The sequence below is a fragment of the Pipistrellus hanaki genome (genome assembly GCF_964339955.1).
Source record: "Pipistrellus hanaki genome assembly, chromosome: 16".
NCBI classification, from domain to species: Eukaryota; Metazoa; Chordata; class Mammalia; order Chiroptera; family Vespertilionidae; genus Pipistrellus; species Pipistrellus hanaki.
In genome coordinates this window covers 20618076-20637053 of record NC_140518.1, presented here as the reverse complement: position 1 = coordinate 20637053, position 18978 = coordinate 20618076, and the positions used below count along the sequence as shown (strand labels likewise).

Here is an 18978-nt window from a genome sequence, read left to right as displayed (position 1 = left end):
TTATTGTTGACATGAATACAGATGTCTCCATCCCCACCCCACCCCTTTTGCTCACCTCCACTCAGCCCACACCTCCCCTCTCCTCTGGCTATCAGCACACTGTGGTCTGTGTCTGTGATTTTTGCATATATGTTCTTATATGTCTCTGATTCATTTACAGTTAATTTTTGTATGCTGTGTGAGGTCAAGGTTCAGTTTAATTCTTTTGCATGTGGATTTCTAGGCGACCCATCATTTGTTGAAAAATTATTCTTTTCCTCATTGACTTGCCTTTGTATCTTTGTTGAGAATCATTTGACCATAAATGCAGACATTGGGTTGGTTCTCCCTGTCCCCACAAAGGTCTGGACTCTTTTGAGTTATTCTTACCAAGAAAAATAAGGCAGAGTGTGACAGGTTCAGGTGAACTCTCCTTTAGGATCACACTTCTGGGAGGGTGCCTCTAAATTGTATGTCTTGTGCCTTTTTTATTATTCCAGTATTGGAAGAATCTTCATTTATTGTGCTTTTCTTGAATTTTATCTTTACTTAAATTCAGAAACCCAAGTTTTTAAATACCTAGTTCTTTTTTACTTTGTTCTCAAACATTGGAAACTTGTTAGAATTAGTGCTAATATTATAGCGGGTTGGTTTTTCCCCTCTTCACTTGTTTTCAAAGTTTAGCTGGAGGCAACAGTTAATCTTTAAAGAAGTCATGCTTATAAAGTTGGGATAGTGCTGAGTGGCTGATGTTCTGCTGATTCCAGCTGTAAGATGTTTTTGAAGAGCAGAAAAACAATTTGCTTTTATCCCAATACACTGTAACTCTTGAGGTCCACTGAGTTTCTAAAAACATTGACTCTAAAAGTAAAATGAATTGTTAACTGTACTTTTCCGTTGTATGCTTTTGTTTTAGAAATTAGAATATATACTTATTAGTATCTAGTGAAGCAAAATGATTATTAGAATTGAGAGTTAGATTTTGTTGACTTTAAATTTCAGGAGATTAGCTACCTCTTATGTAATGCCACAATTCAATATTCTTATTTATTTAATGACATTGAACAGGGGGAAACTTTCTTATGCACCGTACCTATACTCATTTCTCTAGCTCTAAAAATGCCGGTGGAATATATGTATGCATTTATATAAAAGCTCATTTTTGTATGAATAGGACTAGTTTACTCAGTATGAGTATATAAATGAAATCTTTTAACTAAGTGATGCATACTGTTTGTTAGAGTGTTTTCTTTTGTACTATTTTAAGGGCCTTTGTCCTTTGTTTTCACCCCATAATATTTAGCCATAATCAACATTAAGTAGTAGATATAGCAAAAATAAATTTTTAAATCTTTAACAATGAAATCTCAAGATAGATGGTAATTGAAGGAGGTGAAATGAAAACTAGGTATATTGGAAGCCAATCAATGTGAATTTCTCCAGTGTTTGTGAACACAGCAACACCCACCTTTCAAAATGATGACTATTGCTTCTCACAAGGCTCTCTGAATTCAGGGAACCATGGAATATACATTTATAAAAAGATCTCCATCAAAAATGGCTTTAAAATATCTGGCTCTTAGCTGAGACCACTATTTGAATATTTGAAAAAGTTTTCTATATAGATGACTTTTTTGGCCATTACCTAATAAATATGCTTTAATTTATTAATTTTTTTTATTAAGAAGTATGCATTTGAATGAAATGTCATGCATTGATTACTCTATGTCTTTTAGGATCAATATAGACTGGGGCTTTCTGCTACATAGTGTGTACGTGAGCAGTGCAATTTGAAAATTAGAAAGGCTATTTTTTGATACTATATTTTATTTATTTTTGCCATGGGAAGGAAAGGTTATTTTTTAAAAAAATCTTGTTTGTCTCCTGATTGCAAAAATTTAGATTCCAAATTGAGACTAAAACTATGAAATAGATAACCTTAGCATGATTCTCTAGTGTACATTTTAGAAGAAAACATTTGTGAAAATATTAACCAGATACTTTTGGAATGATAAACCAGGAGTCCTTTAGGTTAGGTGTTTTGCATTCTTTCATTCTTCAGTCTTTCCACTAGTCTCTCTGAAGCATTTCTGTGAAAAACTGAAACAGACTCATAGATGCAGAGTGCAGACTTGATGGTTTTCAGAGGGGCAAAAGGGTTGGGTGATTGGGTGAAAAAAGTGAAAGGATTGAGAAGTACAGATTGGTAGTTACAGACATCACATACTTGACTAAATTTTGTGTCTTGGTTAGTAGAGATCATTGGTATTTCTATGCATAGATGGCATCCACTGTCAGGAATAGGTGATTTATTCTTGTTGAAAGGAGAGAACCTCAAAATAATCCTTTTTATCATTTTTTATTGGCTGGACTGGATTATGTAAATAGTCCCCCAACATCTTACTAATGAGGATTTCTTTGTGGATTTCTTCTCTTTGGCCTCATACTTAAGTGGTTCTCTCTCTCTCTCTCTCTTCCCCAACCCCCCAATTGTACATTATATCTTCCTTTTAGGTGTATGTATTCTTTATCTTTTGCCCTTAAATTCCTGAACCAACTGTATCCTTTCTCTGGCTTCTTCAAACATTTGTTACTTGACTTATGAAGTTGTAGACTTATAACCTTTAAATGATTTGCCTTAGTTTCTCTCTCTTGTTCTTGTAATAACTGTATAAAATGCTTAATATTTTGCAAATAGTGATTACCAGATTTGTTTCTTATTTAAATAAAGTAAAAAATCAAAGGGGAACTGTAGAGGAAAAAATAAAAAAACCTCATTTAGCTATTAGAATAATGACTAGTATGGTAATTTTATGTGAAACTTGAAAAATAAAAGCATTTGTTATGTTTTAATGGCATCAAAATATGGTACATCAACAGAAAATTTATTAAGAAATTTCTAAATATTGCCATTTGAAATTTTCCAGGCTGCTATCCTTGTCCAGGGCCTAACATGAATCCTATTGCTCTTGGGAGCCGCTGGCTGGCTTATGCAGAAAACAAGGTAAGGCAGGGCTCTTGGATTATTGGTAATGGACCACTTGTTCCCAAAATTTCCGAAGTGATTACCAACCAATGATGACTCTAACTTTTTAGTTTGTTTTCTTTGATTTGGTTTTGGTTTTAGTTTGACACCCAACAATTGTCTTGTCTCTCTCCCTGCAATTGAAACAGGAGAATAATTAGTATCACAACATGGAGCCGTTCTAACACTCTATTGTTATTTACATTACAAATGTAGTAAGGATTTGGCTAATGATAATGTATAAATATATATGTTCCCCTAGCCCCCATCCTCCAAATTTAGGAAATGTAGGAGCAGTGGAGAATTTAATACCAGTTTGTTGCTCTGCGCATGAGAGAATCGTGTTTGTCAAAATAGTGATTCACTCTGAAAATTGGCAGGTTAATATATTTACATCAGACATGAATAAGGGCCTGTCTTTTTCATTCTAATGTAGAACTAGTAAGCCCTCTGAAGTGGATAGCTAATATATGTGTCATAGTTGATTTATGCATAATTTATGCCACTTTTACCCTGACACAGTTGAAAATGAAAATATGGCACAATCTTTTGTCTATTTTTTTAGGTTTCCTTTTACAATCTTTATGTAGGAATTAAGAAGACAAAACCTCTAATTTGCTAGCATGTTAAATATTTAATGTTAGGAAGTCATGTCTAAGTCCTTTGATTATGTTTTTAAATTTTATTTGTGGAAAGGCTGCCAGAGCCCAAATTCCTCCATTTCAGAGTTTATGAATTCTTAAAGACTATTCATCTTGTAATTAAAAATTGCATTTGAGCATGAAGCGGCCTGAATGGCACCAGTAGATTATAAAAAGGGCTAAAAGTGTCTGAGCAGGGCTTTTGGCTGTTTGTATGAAATACACTTGTACAAACATTTCCACCCACCACCATCATTATGCATGGTAAATAAGCTCTGTCCTAATAGCCTGTAGAGTTAAACAGTTTAATAGAAATGACTTTCTGGTTTCTCTCTGTCTCTCTTTTTCCAGTTGATTCGATGTCATCAGTCCCGTGGTGGAGCCTGTGGGGACAACATTCAGTCTTATACTGCCACGGTCATTAGTGCTGCTAAAGTGAGTATCCAGTAGTCTCTGGGAGTTGTGATTATTTGGAATAATTGTCAAGTTTCTCCACTGAGTTTGATTGAGATTATCTCTTCCCTTTTCATCCACAAAAGTAATAACCTTAAGGAGTAAGTCAGACTTATTTCGTGTCTCATGAGAATTGGTGGCTCAGTGATTAGGTATCTATTTTCTTAAAGTTCATAAGTAAAACTCTATTTTCTATTGTGATGATTATAGGGTTTATAGTTATCCAATATTCAATATTTAAGTCTGTTAGCTAGAGTAAAGTCTGTTATGTAATTAATCCCACTTTTGAAAGAAGCTGTACATGTCCTAAGTAGTGACTTCTGGATTCTTTATGCATGATTAGCATTATTCTACCTATACTGACATCCCTTTGCGTCTTTTAACACTTAGGAATCTTTAGTTGGCATAAGAAAGGAGTATTCCTTAAGAAAACCTGAGTAAGATCCCTGGCACAGTCTAAGGTTCCTTTAGTCACAGGCTGCCCCTTGCATGTTTGTCACATGACTTCTTTCTGTCTGTGTGCTCGGGTTAATTTTGACGATGGCTCGTAAACTTTATGCTGATTATAAGGTATTTTTATAATCACTATCCTTTTGAATTCTGAAGTATACAACAAAACAATTCTAATAATAGGGGTGATATAGTGATTCTAAATGACAGCATGTAATAAAAAGCACAACGATTCAGAAGAGAATAACAGTTTAAAGCAAACCACAGGGAGGCAATCAAAGGTCACACTGTTTTCGTGTGAAACATACAAAAATACTTCAAGATTGATCACAAGTGCTTACATGTTGTGTTTTAGCATGTTTTTATGCTGACAGCACTCTATATTTTAGATGTCAGAATCTTTATTTAAAAAATTGCTTACATGTCTTTATTGTCTATGCCAGAATTATGGTGGTTCTTTCAAGGAAGGGAAGTCTCAGACAGAGTAATTAGGTAGCATCAGTGTTACTCAGTTAATTTACAAGAGATCCATTTCTCAAATATTCGATTCTTTTGAGACTGACCTATCATACACTTGCCTCAGGATAGCTCATTGTGTTGTCATGTAGAATAATTTTCAGTTATGTGATGTAGGACATTTTTTCAGCTCTTCTTTGCTATAATTATGTTTTTGGGTGCCTTATAAAAGGAAAGTGACCTCCTTTATTCAGTAACTGGTAAGCTGTTTAACTGTTAGCTGAAAGTGGACATGCCGGGATGAGACTAGACTAAATATGCTTTGAAAAGAACAAGCTCGAACTTCCTACTTGTTACACTCCAATATTGCAAACTGTGAAAAATATACTCAGGTCTTCCACATATTACTGTAAGAAATTACGTTGATAATCACACCCTCCAGTCAATTCCCAATAGATCATTGGTCACCAATGAAAGTAGTGTTAATTGACATTCATTGTCATCTCTGGCAATGTATATTATTCTTCCAGTAGCACTTGAATAAAGTGGTAATATTTAATTTTTGTTAATTGCATTTGTCTGTTTGTAATGCTTATTTGTATTGTTTATAAATTTATGAAATGAAGGAAAAATATAACTGTGAATATAATTTATCTTAAAATTTACAATTTCTTTTAAAATATTTTTAATTACATAATTTTTTTTAAATTACAGTTTATATTTCATGTGAATTTGTATTAGTTTTGGGTGCATATTAGATAGACACTTATATATTTTACAACGTGATCCCCCAACTGGCATCACACACAATTTAGAGGGGAAAAGGGAATGGTTATTTCAATATATATTGATACATAAAAACATATATGCATTGATGAAATATTTTAGTGGATAGTGATTATTTCTGATTCTCTAGAACTCTTTTTTCCCCCCCCAAATTACCAACTTGTTTAAACACCCTATTTTTAAGTATGTTTCTGATAACTCCAATATTTGGTTTCGTTTTCGGTGAATTTTTGTTTGTTCATTTCAGCTGGTCCTTATTTATAATGTTTTGACTCATGGTTTGCCAGACTTTATTTCAAAAATCTTTAGAAACACTTTAAAATTTGAGATGGTACCAGAGTTTTGCAACACTGTCAGTCTTGGGTCATTTTAATCCAATTTTAGGGATTGAAATTAAATGTTTTAAATAATGTTTACCTGAAATAGCTCTGAGAACATGATTACTATTGGTTCCCTCTTCTATCTATTCTTTACCCCTTGGGTTCCCACCCAAAGCATGGAGGGAAGGTCAACCAACTGATCCCTTGAACATGGCCACCTCGTTCCCCAGCTCTACCGAAAACACCACTCAGTCTCTTAGCAGCCCTCCCTGGAATCGTCAAATGCAGCTATGTCTAAAATATTTCCTTGTTCTCTTGGATTTTGACCTAAGAACTCTTCACATTCTTATTAAATATTCCATATGTTCAAGCAGAGTTGAAAAAAAATTCCCCCACCCCAATTTTTCCTACTTGTTTTCTTTGGGGGAGGATTAATTTGATTTACCTAGTCTATCATTGAAAATAGAAAATACAATTTCTTATTTCTTACCAGTTTTTTTAAATTTCTATGTAATTAATATTTTTTGAGATGTGACATAGAAATAATTTTATAAGCCATGTAGTACATGCTCTTTAAGAAGATGTTTATCTTAAAAATAAATTCACAATCATTTCATTATATCACTTTCTCAAAAAGATTAATATTTCTCTTTCTCCGACAGTTTCTGATTTGGATTTATAGAGGGTACTTAACCTTAGAAGGATTAATTTTTACTCTTTTTTTCACTGTACAATGATAAGTGTAAATATATTAATTATATATGTATTTGGATCTCCTATGCAGCAATACTTTCTTTTCTTTCCTTTCTTTTCCTTTTTTATTGTTTTTTATTTTTTTATTTTATTTTTTTTTAATAATTTCTGGGTTTTCAAAATAGCATTTAAAATTGAAGTTTATAGTTTTAGATTTTTCCCTTTGAATTTGAACATAAATTTATTTGTCTTAAGAATATAATAGTGAGCAGACGGGCTGCACAGCGTGGGCAGGGGGCAGCGTGGGCGGGGAGCACAGGCCAGACAGAGTGGGCGCGGTTGGCGGAGACGAGAGCTTCGAAGTTCAACCACCCAACGAAGCAAAGCCTCCGCGCTGTTAGCCCTTGTGGAGCCACTTCGCCAAGCGGGTCCCCCAGACCCAGGACGCCACCACAACGGGCAGCACGTTCTCAAAGTCATGAATCCTGTTTATAGTCCTAGTTCATCTGGAGTTCCCTATACGAATGTCAAAGGAATTGGTTATCCAGCTGGTTTCCCCATGAGCTATGCAGCAGCAGCTCCTGCCTACTCCTCCAACATGTACCCTGGAGCAAATCCTACCTTCCAAACAGGTTACACTCCTGGCACACCTTACAAAGTGTCCTGTTCCCCCACCAGTGGGGCAGTGCCACCGTATTCCTCCTCCCCCAACTCATACCAGACTGCTATATACCCTGTGCGAAGTGTCTACCCCCAGCAAAGCCCATATGCACAGCAAGGTCCATTCTACACACAGCACCTGTATGCAGCACCCCCTCACGTCATCCACCACACCACAGTGGTGCAGCCCAACGGTATGCCGGCGACAATGTACGCTGCTCCCATCACTCCTCCGAGAGGCAACGGGGTCACCATGGGTATGGTGGCTGGGACCACTATGGCCATGTCAGCAGGTACCTTGCTGACTGCCCACTCCCCAACTCCTGTCGCCCCCCATCCAATCACTGTGCCCACGTATCGGGGTCCAGGAACGCCCACCTACAGCTATGTGCCCCCTCAGTGGTGATCACCTGCAAATGTTTGAGGATGAAGCTGTGCAGTCACATCCTGGATATTCTACAGCTGGTACTGCAGGCCTCATGCCTCAACCAGGACTTTCTTCTTAATTCTTTCTACATTTAGCTAAATACTACTACTGCCCAGCCTTGCAGATCTCAGCATCATTAATCTCCAACTAACTATGGGTTGGTCTTTAAGCAATTCCTGTTTTAGGGCTGTCTTGCAATTTTTTTTAGCTAACTATAATGATGAAAAGGGAGTATTAATGTATTCTGAAATTATATTTAGTTGAATGCATGTTTAAAAAGCAAACACACACAAACACAAAAAAAACACCTTGCTCAGACTACCTGCAGTGACTGATGCAAAGCCATTATATGCAAAATCCAAGGGAATAGAAAATATTTTATAACTTGTATCACTAATGCAATGTTTTAATGTATGCAGAGTCTTAAAGATATAAGTATTAAAGTGAAGTTCTTCATAGAGCATCTGAAATCTCTTAAGTGATTCTTCAACCTTTGGGGTTGATGTAGGTTGCCAGTTGGAAACATGAAATTTTAGTTTTTATCCATGTGTTTATTTCATACTTATTGCACTGGGAGAGAATTGTAGGGACCAAGAGAGTATAGGGTGGGCCACCGCTACCTGGGGTAGCCAGGTTAATGGGCATCACTATCTTTTCATTTAGGGTTGTAGGGTCAGTTTGATACCAACATTCTTAAAAGATTATCATGAAAGACTAGAGTTGTATGGCCAGTACATTTAGGGGCAGATAGCAGTTTGTCTATCAGAAAAGCAGTTTTCTCTGGATTGCTATGTAAATTACCATTACAAAGCTCTTTACATATAGAGATGCTGTTTTCTATATCTGTATTGGAAAAGCCCTATGTAGAATTAAGTTATTTTCCTAGGATGGACGATACGTGAAATAAACAGAAAAAATTTGGATGAAAAAAAAAAAAAAAAAAAAAAAAAAAGAATATAATAGTGATGAATTCTCTGTGGTGATGATAAAGGAAAAATTCAATTTTGAAATTGTTTAAATTGGATTATTTTGATAAATTTATAAAATCTTGTTCCACAATTTCTAGTTACGCTGTAATTGTCTTAGTTGAGTTTTCCTTTTAATGTGTTTTAACCCCAGTATGATAAATTGATTTAATAAAAATGCCTCTATTTTCTCGTTATCTGATAACTTCTTAATGACAACTAACAGGTTTTGTGAGAGCAGCACCATTAGCACTAATGGATGAGGAGGACAACTGATATGGCACAAGAAAGGTTAAAGATGCCTAGTGACCCTTTGACAAATCTGTCTGCAACAGAACAGAATAAGTACTATGCTGATTCGAATTTTTGGTCATAATGGATTATTTCACATTCATTATAAATTTATGATTTTTTTAAACAGATAGTTCTTTGAGTACCCTTAAAATTATTTGAATATACAATGAACTTTTGAGTTTAGATACCCCAGATTGTGAGGACACTCTATCTAAATTAACATACCCATTTGGACTAGTTAGGTGGTTTTTTTTTTTAATTCCTAATTTTTTTCCTTAGCTTTTGTATGTATTTGAAGAAATCATCAGGCATGCACTTAACCTTTCTACTAAAATCTAGTGAAAAGCCTAATTACACAGTGTGGTGATATCTAAACATGACATATGAAAATTATTAAATAACATTATATAGCTTCTAGACACTACTGCTAATTGATGTGACACGGAAACAAATTTCTTCTAGAAGCGAAGGTCTATACTAATGTAGAAAACGTCTAGCACCCCTCTCTCACCTCCTGCACTAGACCTTATTTGGAAGTTAGTAAGCTATGATAGACAATTCTGTCTTGTCATTTACTATACAAAGTGCAGATTTGATGACCGTTAAGTTTTAATAACATGACCCCACTGGTAGTCATTACTTATTTTATTTTATTTTTTTTATGAGAAATATCTGTAACTCTTCATGTAATATGAGCCCTTGCCTAAGAAATATACCACCCTGGTCCCCCCAACCCTGAGTTTTTTCCCAATTCTTTTATGTGAACTTTCCTGTTTAACTTGTGGTTTGCTTTGGTACTTATTTCCCACTTTCTGTGTGCTCCAGTTGTTTTAGTTTGTTCCTATTCATTGGTATAAGAGCATGAAAAAAATAGGCCCAAGGGCACATGGGGAGGATGTACAAGCGAAGACTTTAAACCTGAAAGGCTGTCTGTGATAAAGGGGCAGTAGCTCCGTGTAAGTGGGAGCATCTCCATTAGCATTAATGGAGTCAGTACATCAGCGGAAGCATCTCAGAGGTTAATAAGGCTTCCTGGCGAGCTTCTGACATCAATACTCCGTGGCGCCTGATTTTGTTGGTCCTTCAGAGGCTTTCTTAACAACAACCTAACAGACTCTTTGTAAGTCATTTCTTGTGAATTATTGAAACAAATGTTTGGCTGCTAATTGAGGAACGCTACTGTGTTTTATAATCACTGCAGTTTGAGTTTTTAGCACTAAACAAAACAGTTACAATTGATTTGTGGCTTTTTTTTTCTGGTTTCAGTCAGCTGTAAGTTATATCTTTTTGTTTGAATTTAGCAAATGGCTTTGGTGGTCATTTATTTAAGTATTTATTAAAATACAGTGTTATAGTCTTCCTCTCTCCCTCCTCCCCAGGATATGTGTGTGTCATGAAGTGTGAGATCACAAGTAGTAACAGGGATAGCTTATAAGGAAATACTGGAGAGTGGTTAAATTCAAGCTTTGGAGATAGATAACCCTAGTTTTAAATTCTACAATAGCTTTGTCATTGGCTAGGTGTTGTGCTTAATTTCTGTAGCCTCAGTTTTCTGTTAAACTGAGTTGTTTGAGGATATCTATAGAGATCACTTATGTTTAGAGCCTTAACCAATCCCACACTCATAGTAAAGGTTCCATAGAACATAACTAGAGTAAAATAATGCATAAATTACTAGTATTAATCCTGTGGTGTTTTAACGGAAAATTTTTCTTTGGAAAATACATTTCCTTTTGAAACTTAATCTAATTGGGGTTTAAATCCACATTTATTTCCCACAATTATTTTTAAAAGAGTCACCTGACTAAAAATTAATTTGAATTGTTCTAATAACTTTTCTCACAATGTGAGAATTGGAAAAATATTTCTGGTTGAGTGTTTTATATGTAATTTTTGATCTATCCCTTCCTTTAATCTAGATTACTTATTTAGTCTCTAATGACTAGGTATTTTTCCAATGTTTATCAAACACAATTTTCTTTATGCTCTAGCTTTCTTCCTTTTAGACAATGCCCCCAAACATTACCTTAACCTTATTGCTTGTTAATGCATATGTGACTAATTAGATCAGATTCCCATAAAATAAAAAATAATCACACACATTACTGTTGTCTATTTACTTTGAATGAAGTGGAACTAAAATGTAATTACAAAGCAGCTTAAGTTATTTTTAATTAAAATTGCATTTTAGAAGCATTATATTGAATTGTTTTCTGTTATCAGAGAAAAAAGAATCTTCTTTCCTAATTTTATATGCTATTTCATTCATCTAGTAATTAGTATGTTGGTTGGAGACTGTATTTTTCACATGTCAGATCCTGATGTACAATCTTATATAACAGCATCTTATAAATTATCTTTGGAAGCATGATCTTTTTTTCACAGGAATTCTACCAGATCATCCCAGTCACTTTCATGCTAAAAAATAGTTTTAAATTTAAATTTATACTATCTGAAGAAGTAGAATATTATCCTATTTCTTACTATGTCACATGTCTTAAATTATATACATTAAGAAGAGGGGAACGTAGTTTTTATAAAATATAATTGTATCCTCATGTGAAACAAAGCTTTTTTTAGTTATTTACTGATGGCTTTATTCTCACCACGATTACTTTGGGGCTGTACCGGTACCATTCACTCAAACTGACGCCGAATCTACAGTCACATGAAAAGTCAGACTGAATTTCTGTGACGTTCACTGCTACTTATAGGCTCGTAAGAAAAGAAAGAAAGTAATGGGTAGGAGAACTAACAAATGCATAGTTCTACAAAGAATTCATACACTGATAGGAAGTTATTTATAAGTTTTTACCTTTCATTGTACAGACTTTGAAAACTGGCCTGACGATGGTTGGGAAAGTGGTGACTCAGCTGACAGGCACGCTGCCTTCAGGTGTGACGGAAGATGATGTTGCCATGCACAGTAATTCGAGGCGGAGTCCTTTGGTCCCAGGCATCATCACCGTAATAGACACGGAAACAGTTGGAGAGGGCCAGGTACGAACTTTCGATGCGTGCCATCCGTTTTCTGCAGAGGGCTGGCTGAATGAGGGTGTTCTTTGGGATCAGATTGTTAATCTGGATTTCTAGAAATCAAGGTTATTTTAGGTTAGATTCTTCCCACTCCTCCCACCAAAATGATGAGGAATATGTTAGAACCTTTTATTTCAAATTTTATAAATCCATTAAACCTGAAGGTAAAATTGAGGTTCCATTAGATTCTCTTGCTATCTCTTCATCAGAACATGTGTTTCCCAGGCAGATATTTGCTCATAGATCAACAGGATCTTAGGGGTAATTAAAAAAAAGATTGCCTGTGATGGTTACAGGTGAATACTATCAAATTTTATTATAGATATTTCCTTATAAATATGGAAATACATGAAACCCCAAAGTATATGCTAGAATTCATACATGATAATAGCTAATTGTAAAATTCTATATCTTCCGTTAAAACACATTATTAAAATCTAAGTTCAGAAACAGGAGAAATGATTTAAACGTAGAAAAATGCTTAGTTGATAAGAAACCCATTTGGTTTAGTTTTTTCCCTCATGTACTTACAAATAATAATTCTTTCGCGTCATAGTTTTAGATTTGAAATACATTTCTGAAAGGAAGTAATATTAAAATGCTGTTAGTTTGTGAACATTACTATAAAATATAACCTAATACCTATTTCTAAAATGAGACAGTAGAGCAACATTTGTGAAAGATTGCATTTGTCAGCTACTCATGTACTAGTTTCTATAGTAAGAGCAATTGTTATTTTAAGAAAGTGGAACCTATTGGGAATTAAAAAAAATCTTTTTGAAATTTCTGGTTATTGAATTTATCTATTGTATTTTACTTGAAATCAGAATAATAATAATTCTCCACCTTGCCCATCCTAACTTTGTTGTTAACCAACTATGTTATAAACTTCTATTCTTTTTAAAAAATATATATATATTTTATTGATTTTTTTACAGAGAAGAAGGGAGAGGGGTAGAGAGTTAGAAACATCGATAAGAAAGAAACATCCTTCGGCTGCCTACTGTATGCCCCGTACTAGGGCTGTGCCCACAACCAAGGTACCTTGACTGGGATCGAATCTGGGACCTTTTGGTCCACAGGTTGACACTCTTATCTCCTGAGCCAAACCGGTTAGGGCTAGACTTATATTCTTGTTTAAAACTCTTTTCAATGAAATGTTAGCAAAGTTTTCAGTTGACTGTAATAACATGTTAAAAAAAAAAAAAAGCTGTTTTAGTTAGATAGGCTCAAGTTGATGGACACATACAGATGTTCTCTTTTAAAATTGGGATTAAATATATGAATCCTTTAATGTTTCATAAGTGTTAAAAGAAAAGTTATTTTCTTTTGTCTTTGATTCTTAATTAATTCACCTCCAAGGCCACCCACAATTACTGAGAGTAGTAACCACCCTTCTCAGCATTGTCTAGTTTGGGGAGTGTAATGTACGTCTGTTAAATATCCAGCCTTTGTTGACAGACAGATTTGTGCTCATTTATAAGTAGGAAATGTTATGTCTTATTATCTCTAATGAAATAGAGATGTAAGTCATTACTTTATTATTTGTAAGTGTAGGAATATGTTAAAAGAAAAACTAAGCTGATTTCATAACAATAGGCCATATGTTTTCAAATGTTTTTCACCATACCTCCTCTCCCCCACCACCTCCCATTCTTCAGTAACTTTTGATAATTTTTAAAATGGAATTCTCAGGTTTGAAACATGGAAACTAACTGTAGATTGTTGATTTGCAAAAGTTATTTTTTCTGTGATAAATTCATTGTTAACACTTGAAACAACTAAAGCTATTTATTAAAAAATAAGACTCATATAGCTTTTAGGTTAGTGTCATTCAACTGAAACATTCTATTTTCTATTATTTGTTTGAAGTATAATCTTATTTTCATTCCTTTTTATAAAATATTCTAAAATTTTAACTTGACTTAAATATTTTAAGATAGGAAATAAATTGATGTTCAATAAATGGTTAGTTGCTATGTGCATTTAAAAAATTATAAATATTTTTTAAAGCAACAAGATTTTGTCAGTGTAATACTGTCCTCCTCCCTTCTTTTATTAATGTGAATCTGTTTTTTGTCATGAAGACATTTTTGTCTCTGATAAATAGTTCAGTTGGAGTACAGGGCTGTTTTTAGGTTATTCTGGATTGTATTTAAATAAGAACACTGTAGTGGTTAATGTCATAGATTTATCAATTTTAGCCCTTTCCTACTGATGTTTAACCTTCCCCTTAATGTTTCTGCTTTTTTATATACATCGTAGGAGCTCAAGCTAACATTAGGTTCACTTTTTAAATCCATTGAGCCTTTAATAAAGATAATTTCATGTTTACATTGGTGGTGTATAAAATTTTATTCACCATCTTTCTAATACTAAATTGATTAGTTTGATTTTATGATGTTGGGATCACTGCATTAATGAAGAAAGAATTTCATTGACTTCATGTACATTTTTATCTTTTCTTTCATTTTTATTTAAAAGCATTTCTTGCCTAAGATAAGTTGTATAATTTGCATTTATACATTTATGTATTTGGAATTAGCAATGTGGCAAAGTCTCTAATAAAAAAATACTCCAGAATGATGACATAAATTTGAGCTATCTTGCCTTGAGTACATGTGTTATTCATAATAATTTAATGGTTCCTTAGGTGTTTGGTGTATCTTTTTGTTCATATGATAAAGGCTTATTTACTTTGTATCAGTTAAAATGCATTGCTTTGTTTTAATATAGTCATGTGCTTTACTGCATATATTTAGGACTTCAGCCTGTTTAGTTAAGTGGTGAGTAAAAATTAAATGTCTTAAGACAATTGTATTGGGATATCTCCAGTTTTATTGATTTGATACTTTAGTCAAGGTGCTAATGCAATGGAGAGAATCCTTCCAAAAGTATCTGGTTATTAGATTTGTGAAGCTCTTAAAAACAAGATTCAAAGAATCCTATGTAGTGGTATGAGGCTTTGCTGTGCTCCAAGATTAATGTGCTTTTTGCTTGTATTAGTAACATCAACTAGAGCATGCAATACTAATTGTGTTGGAAGGAGAGGTAAAGGGTTATATCATATATAAAAAGAAAGGGAGTCTTGTAAGATTGAGTTAAAATAGGAAAATGTGCAAAAACCAAATATATCATAGAAAAAATATATTAAAATGTTATAAAATCTATGGCCATGACTTCACTTGTCAATGAGAAGGACAGAGGTGTTGATACTACAGTGAGATACTATCTATAACATACTAGACAGAGAGAAATTCAAAAGCTTGCAGCTTGCATTTTAATTTTGAAATAATTTTAAACACATAGTACGTTGAACATTTGTCCATGTGCTCTCATCCAGATTCTTCCAGGAGTAGAAGAATATAAAAACCAGGAAATTGACAATGGCATATCACTGTTACTAAGCTTTAGACTGTATTCACCTCTCAGCATTAGTTTTACCTGCATTCATTTGTATTTGTATGTGGATATATATAGCTCTATCAAATTGTATCCCATGTCTAGATGAATATAATTAACATAATCCACCACAATTAAGATACTAGATAGTTTAACACACACTTTTTTTTTTTTTTTGTATTCAAGCCCATCCTTCAATCAACCTCTATCCCTTTCTCCTGAAAAGCAGTAATAGTTCTCTACTAGAATGTTGTTATATAAGAAATCATAGTATGCAACAGGGTAATATTAACTTAATTTTTTATTAGTCCAATTGAAGGTTTGCCAATGTTGTTGATTAAAAAAACCAAACTATTAGCAATAAACTTAAACCAAGGGGGTGAAAGACTTGTATACCGAAAACTGTAAAACATAGTTAAGAGGATTCCAAGATGATACAAGTGGAAAAACATCTCACACGTGTGGATTTTAAAATGTAATGTTGTTAAAATATCCATACCACCCAAAGTGATATACATATTAAATGCAGTTCTATCAAAATCCCACCCTAAAATTCTTACGGATCTTAAGAGACCCAGAAAAGCAAAAACAATCTTGAAAAAAGAACATGATTGGAGTCCTCACATTTCATTATTTCAAAACATACTATACAGCAATACGTGGCATAAGGATAGATATGTAGAATAGAAGAGCACAGAAATACACCCGTACATACAAGTGCAAAAGATTTTCAGTAAGGGTTCCCAAACTACACAATAAATGACACTGGGAAAATTGGATGGTTAACTACAAAAGAAAGAAGGCGGCCTCTTACCTTACACCATATACAAAAATGAACTTAAATCCATCGTAGACCTAACCATGATACCTAAAACTATTAAACTCCTGAAGAAAATTAAGGGGAACAAATTTGAGATTTAAAACTATCTGCTTTAATATACTGATTTTATGAACTACAGATTAAAAGACCAGTACTTTTCTACTTAAAAATTTCATGAGTAATTGTTTTGGGGGGTTGGGGGGTGGGGAAACACACACACAAAAAAACACCACACTGTTTAAGCTATTATGTTGTTTTTCCTTATTTTATTCCAATCATGGGCAAGAATTTTTCAGCAGGCCATAACACAATAAGAGCTATATGTTCCTGTCATGGGATAAAGCTCTACATAGCTGATTTGATTTTATTTGCTGCTGCTGTTGTTTTGTGAACCTACACTTCAAGAAATGATTGTCTCTGTCACCTATTGTCAAGTTAACTAACTGTTTAGAGTTTATATAATTGATCTGCTGGGGTCTTATTATATCGCTTCCTCATTCCTGAAGTGGTATTTTCACTTTTTAGTGGCAAGAATAATTTTATAATAAAATAGAAGCATGATATTTGGTCACAGACATTGTGGTATTACTGTGTATATCTTCAAACTCAGTAATTAGTGATTAAAGGTTAACTTCCATTTGCCTTTTTATTTTTGTAAAGGTGCTTCTGAGCGAGGATTCTGATAGTGATGGTATCGTGGCCCACTTCCCGGCTCATGAAAAACCAGTGTGCTGTATGGCTTTTAACATAAGTGGTATGTTTGTTTTTCCCCATTTATATTCCAATTGATTTTTTTAGAAATGGAATATCTGAAACACGAATCTCGTTTTTCTTCAGTGTGCCAGTGTACATAACAAAAGCAAGTAGTTTTAGTAACTGGTTATTGAATGAATGAATTTATTATAAAATTTAGAAACCCTGTAAACATTAGCTTTACTCACAATAATGTGGTGAAAGCAGCAGTCGGTAAACAGTGTTGTTGAGTTGCAATTACAATTAAGCCAAGAACTTCAGTATTTCAATCAACATATTAATGTATGTGAATGGAATTTTCTTTGTAACTTCAAGTGTCATTTCATTGTCACATTTTATAAACTAGTTTACTTATATTTCCCCCCCTTTTTTTGTGGTGCTTTTGTTTTTCTGGTTCTTAAAGCATGTGGTAAGGAGTGATGTTAAAGCAATGTGGAATGCTCTATTGTCTTTTGTTTTCCCCCCAACTTTTTATTATAAAAAAATTTCAAACATAAGAACATATATAAATGTTAGTATAATAATGACCCATATATCACAACCTTGATTAAACAGGTGTTCACATTTTAATTTACTTTATATATATGTATGTGTATTTTACTGAACCATTTGGATGTAAGTTCCACATATTATAAATTTCACCCATCACAAATGAACTATGCATTTCCTAAGAATAAAGACCCCTTTCTATATAACCAAAAATTATATTTAGTTCAGAAAACTAACATACTATATTATCTAATATCCAAGCCAAATTTAAAATTCCCCTGTCTGGGTAGCTCAGTTGATTGGAGTGTCATCTCACATACCAAAGGGTTCAGGTTCCCCCAGTCGGGGCTCATTTGCGATGCAACCAGTGCATGTTTCTCTCTCACATTGATGTTTCTCTCTGTCTCTGTCTCTCTCTGTTTCCCTCTCTTCTATTTTCTCTCTCTTCCCCTCTCCCTTTCCCAATCTAAAAACAATAAACATATCATTGGGTGAGGATTAAAAAAAAAAAAATCCCCAGTGGTCTCAAAAGTGTATTCTCCAGCTACTTCAAACTAAGTTCTAATTAAATTTCACTTCTTGCATTTTGTCATGTCTCTTTGGGTCCTTTTAATCCAACTTATAACTTCCACCTTTTCTTTTTTGTAGTGCCCAGACCAGTTATCTTATGCAAATTCTGTACTTGTCATATTTTTTTCATTATAATAATGTTTTCCTTATTCCCTAAAGAGGCTTTTAAGTAACATTCAGGCTAAGGATTTTTTTTTTTTTTTTAACATCATAAGTATTACTGTCTACATCATTCCGTCCCAACAAGAGACATATACTACTAATATCAGGTTGTCTTGCAATTTATGGTAACTGTGTTTGATCACATAGAGAAGTTAGTGACCCATCAAATGTCTGCATATTGGAGAGAGGTTTCTCTTGTGGTGATTAGCACGTAGTCTGTAGTGTTTTTTGGCCTCATTTCTGAAACAACTTTTTACTTAATAGTTTTGTTACATTGAAGGCTATAATATAATGGTGGTTTTTCTGATTGTATTGTGTTTTCTGCATTGATTATCTGCTATTGTTCTATCAGTTTTTTTTCCCTTTCACCAACCAGTAATGAACCACAGTTATCCTATATGTAAAAGGCAGAGATTAAATGCTTAAATCTTTCCCTTTAATTACCAATTTTCATTGTTAGGAATTGGTTTAATACTTCCAGTGGCAGAATTCTATTCCAGTGGAATTAATTTTAAAATATTTTGTTCATAAATAAAATTGTTCTCTTGCTTTCAGAGCTGAAATAGTCTTCATAAATTTACAGTCCTTTTAGATCTT

The 18978-nt window shown here is 33.8% G+C and overlaps 2 protein-coding genes across 20 annotated transcripts in view; both read left to right on the top strand.

The window, feature by feature from the left end:
• Window positions 1-18978, top strand: part of BCAS3 (BCAS3 microtubule associated cell migration factor) — a 463099-nt gene that overhangs the window by 102105 nt on the left and 342016 nt on the right. For 11 of the 19 annotated variants that reach the window (XM_084861680.1, XM_084861675.1, XM_084861676.1 and 8 more), the window contains exons 10-14: window positions 2907-2983; window positions 3997-4080; window positions 11979-12149; window positions 13124-13225; window positions 17068-17161. In XM_084861680.1, the coding sequence (XP_084717806.1) occupies window positions 2907-2983; window positions 3997-4080; window positions 11979-12149; window positions 13124-13225; window positions 17068-17161 (528 nt within the window). The remainder of the gene's footprint in view (window positions 1-2906; window positions 2984-3996; window positions 4081-11978; window positions 12150-13123; window positions 13226-17067; window positions 17162-18978) is intronic. The other 8 variants (XM_084861666.1, XM_084861664.1, XM_084861665.1 and 5 more) reach the window with 1 other exon arrangement.
• On the top strand, window positions 7107-8809 carry LOC311610727 (myelin-associated neurite-outgrowth inhibitor). The gene has a single exon (XM_084862274.1). The coding sequence runs from the start codon at window positions 7282-7284 to the stop codon at window positions 7867-7869; it is 588 nt and encodes a 195-aa protein (XP_084718400.1). The 5' UTR covers window positions 7107-7281; the 3' UTR covers window positions 7870-8809.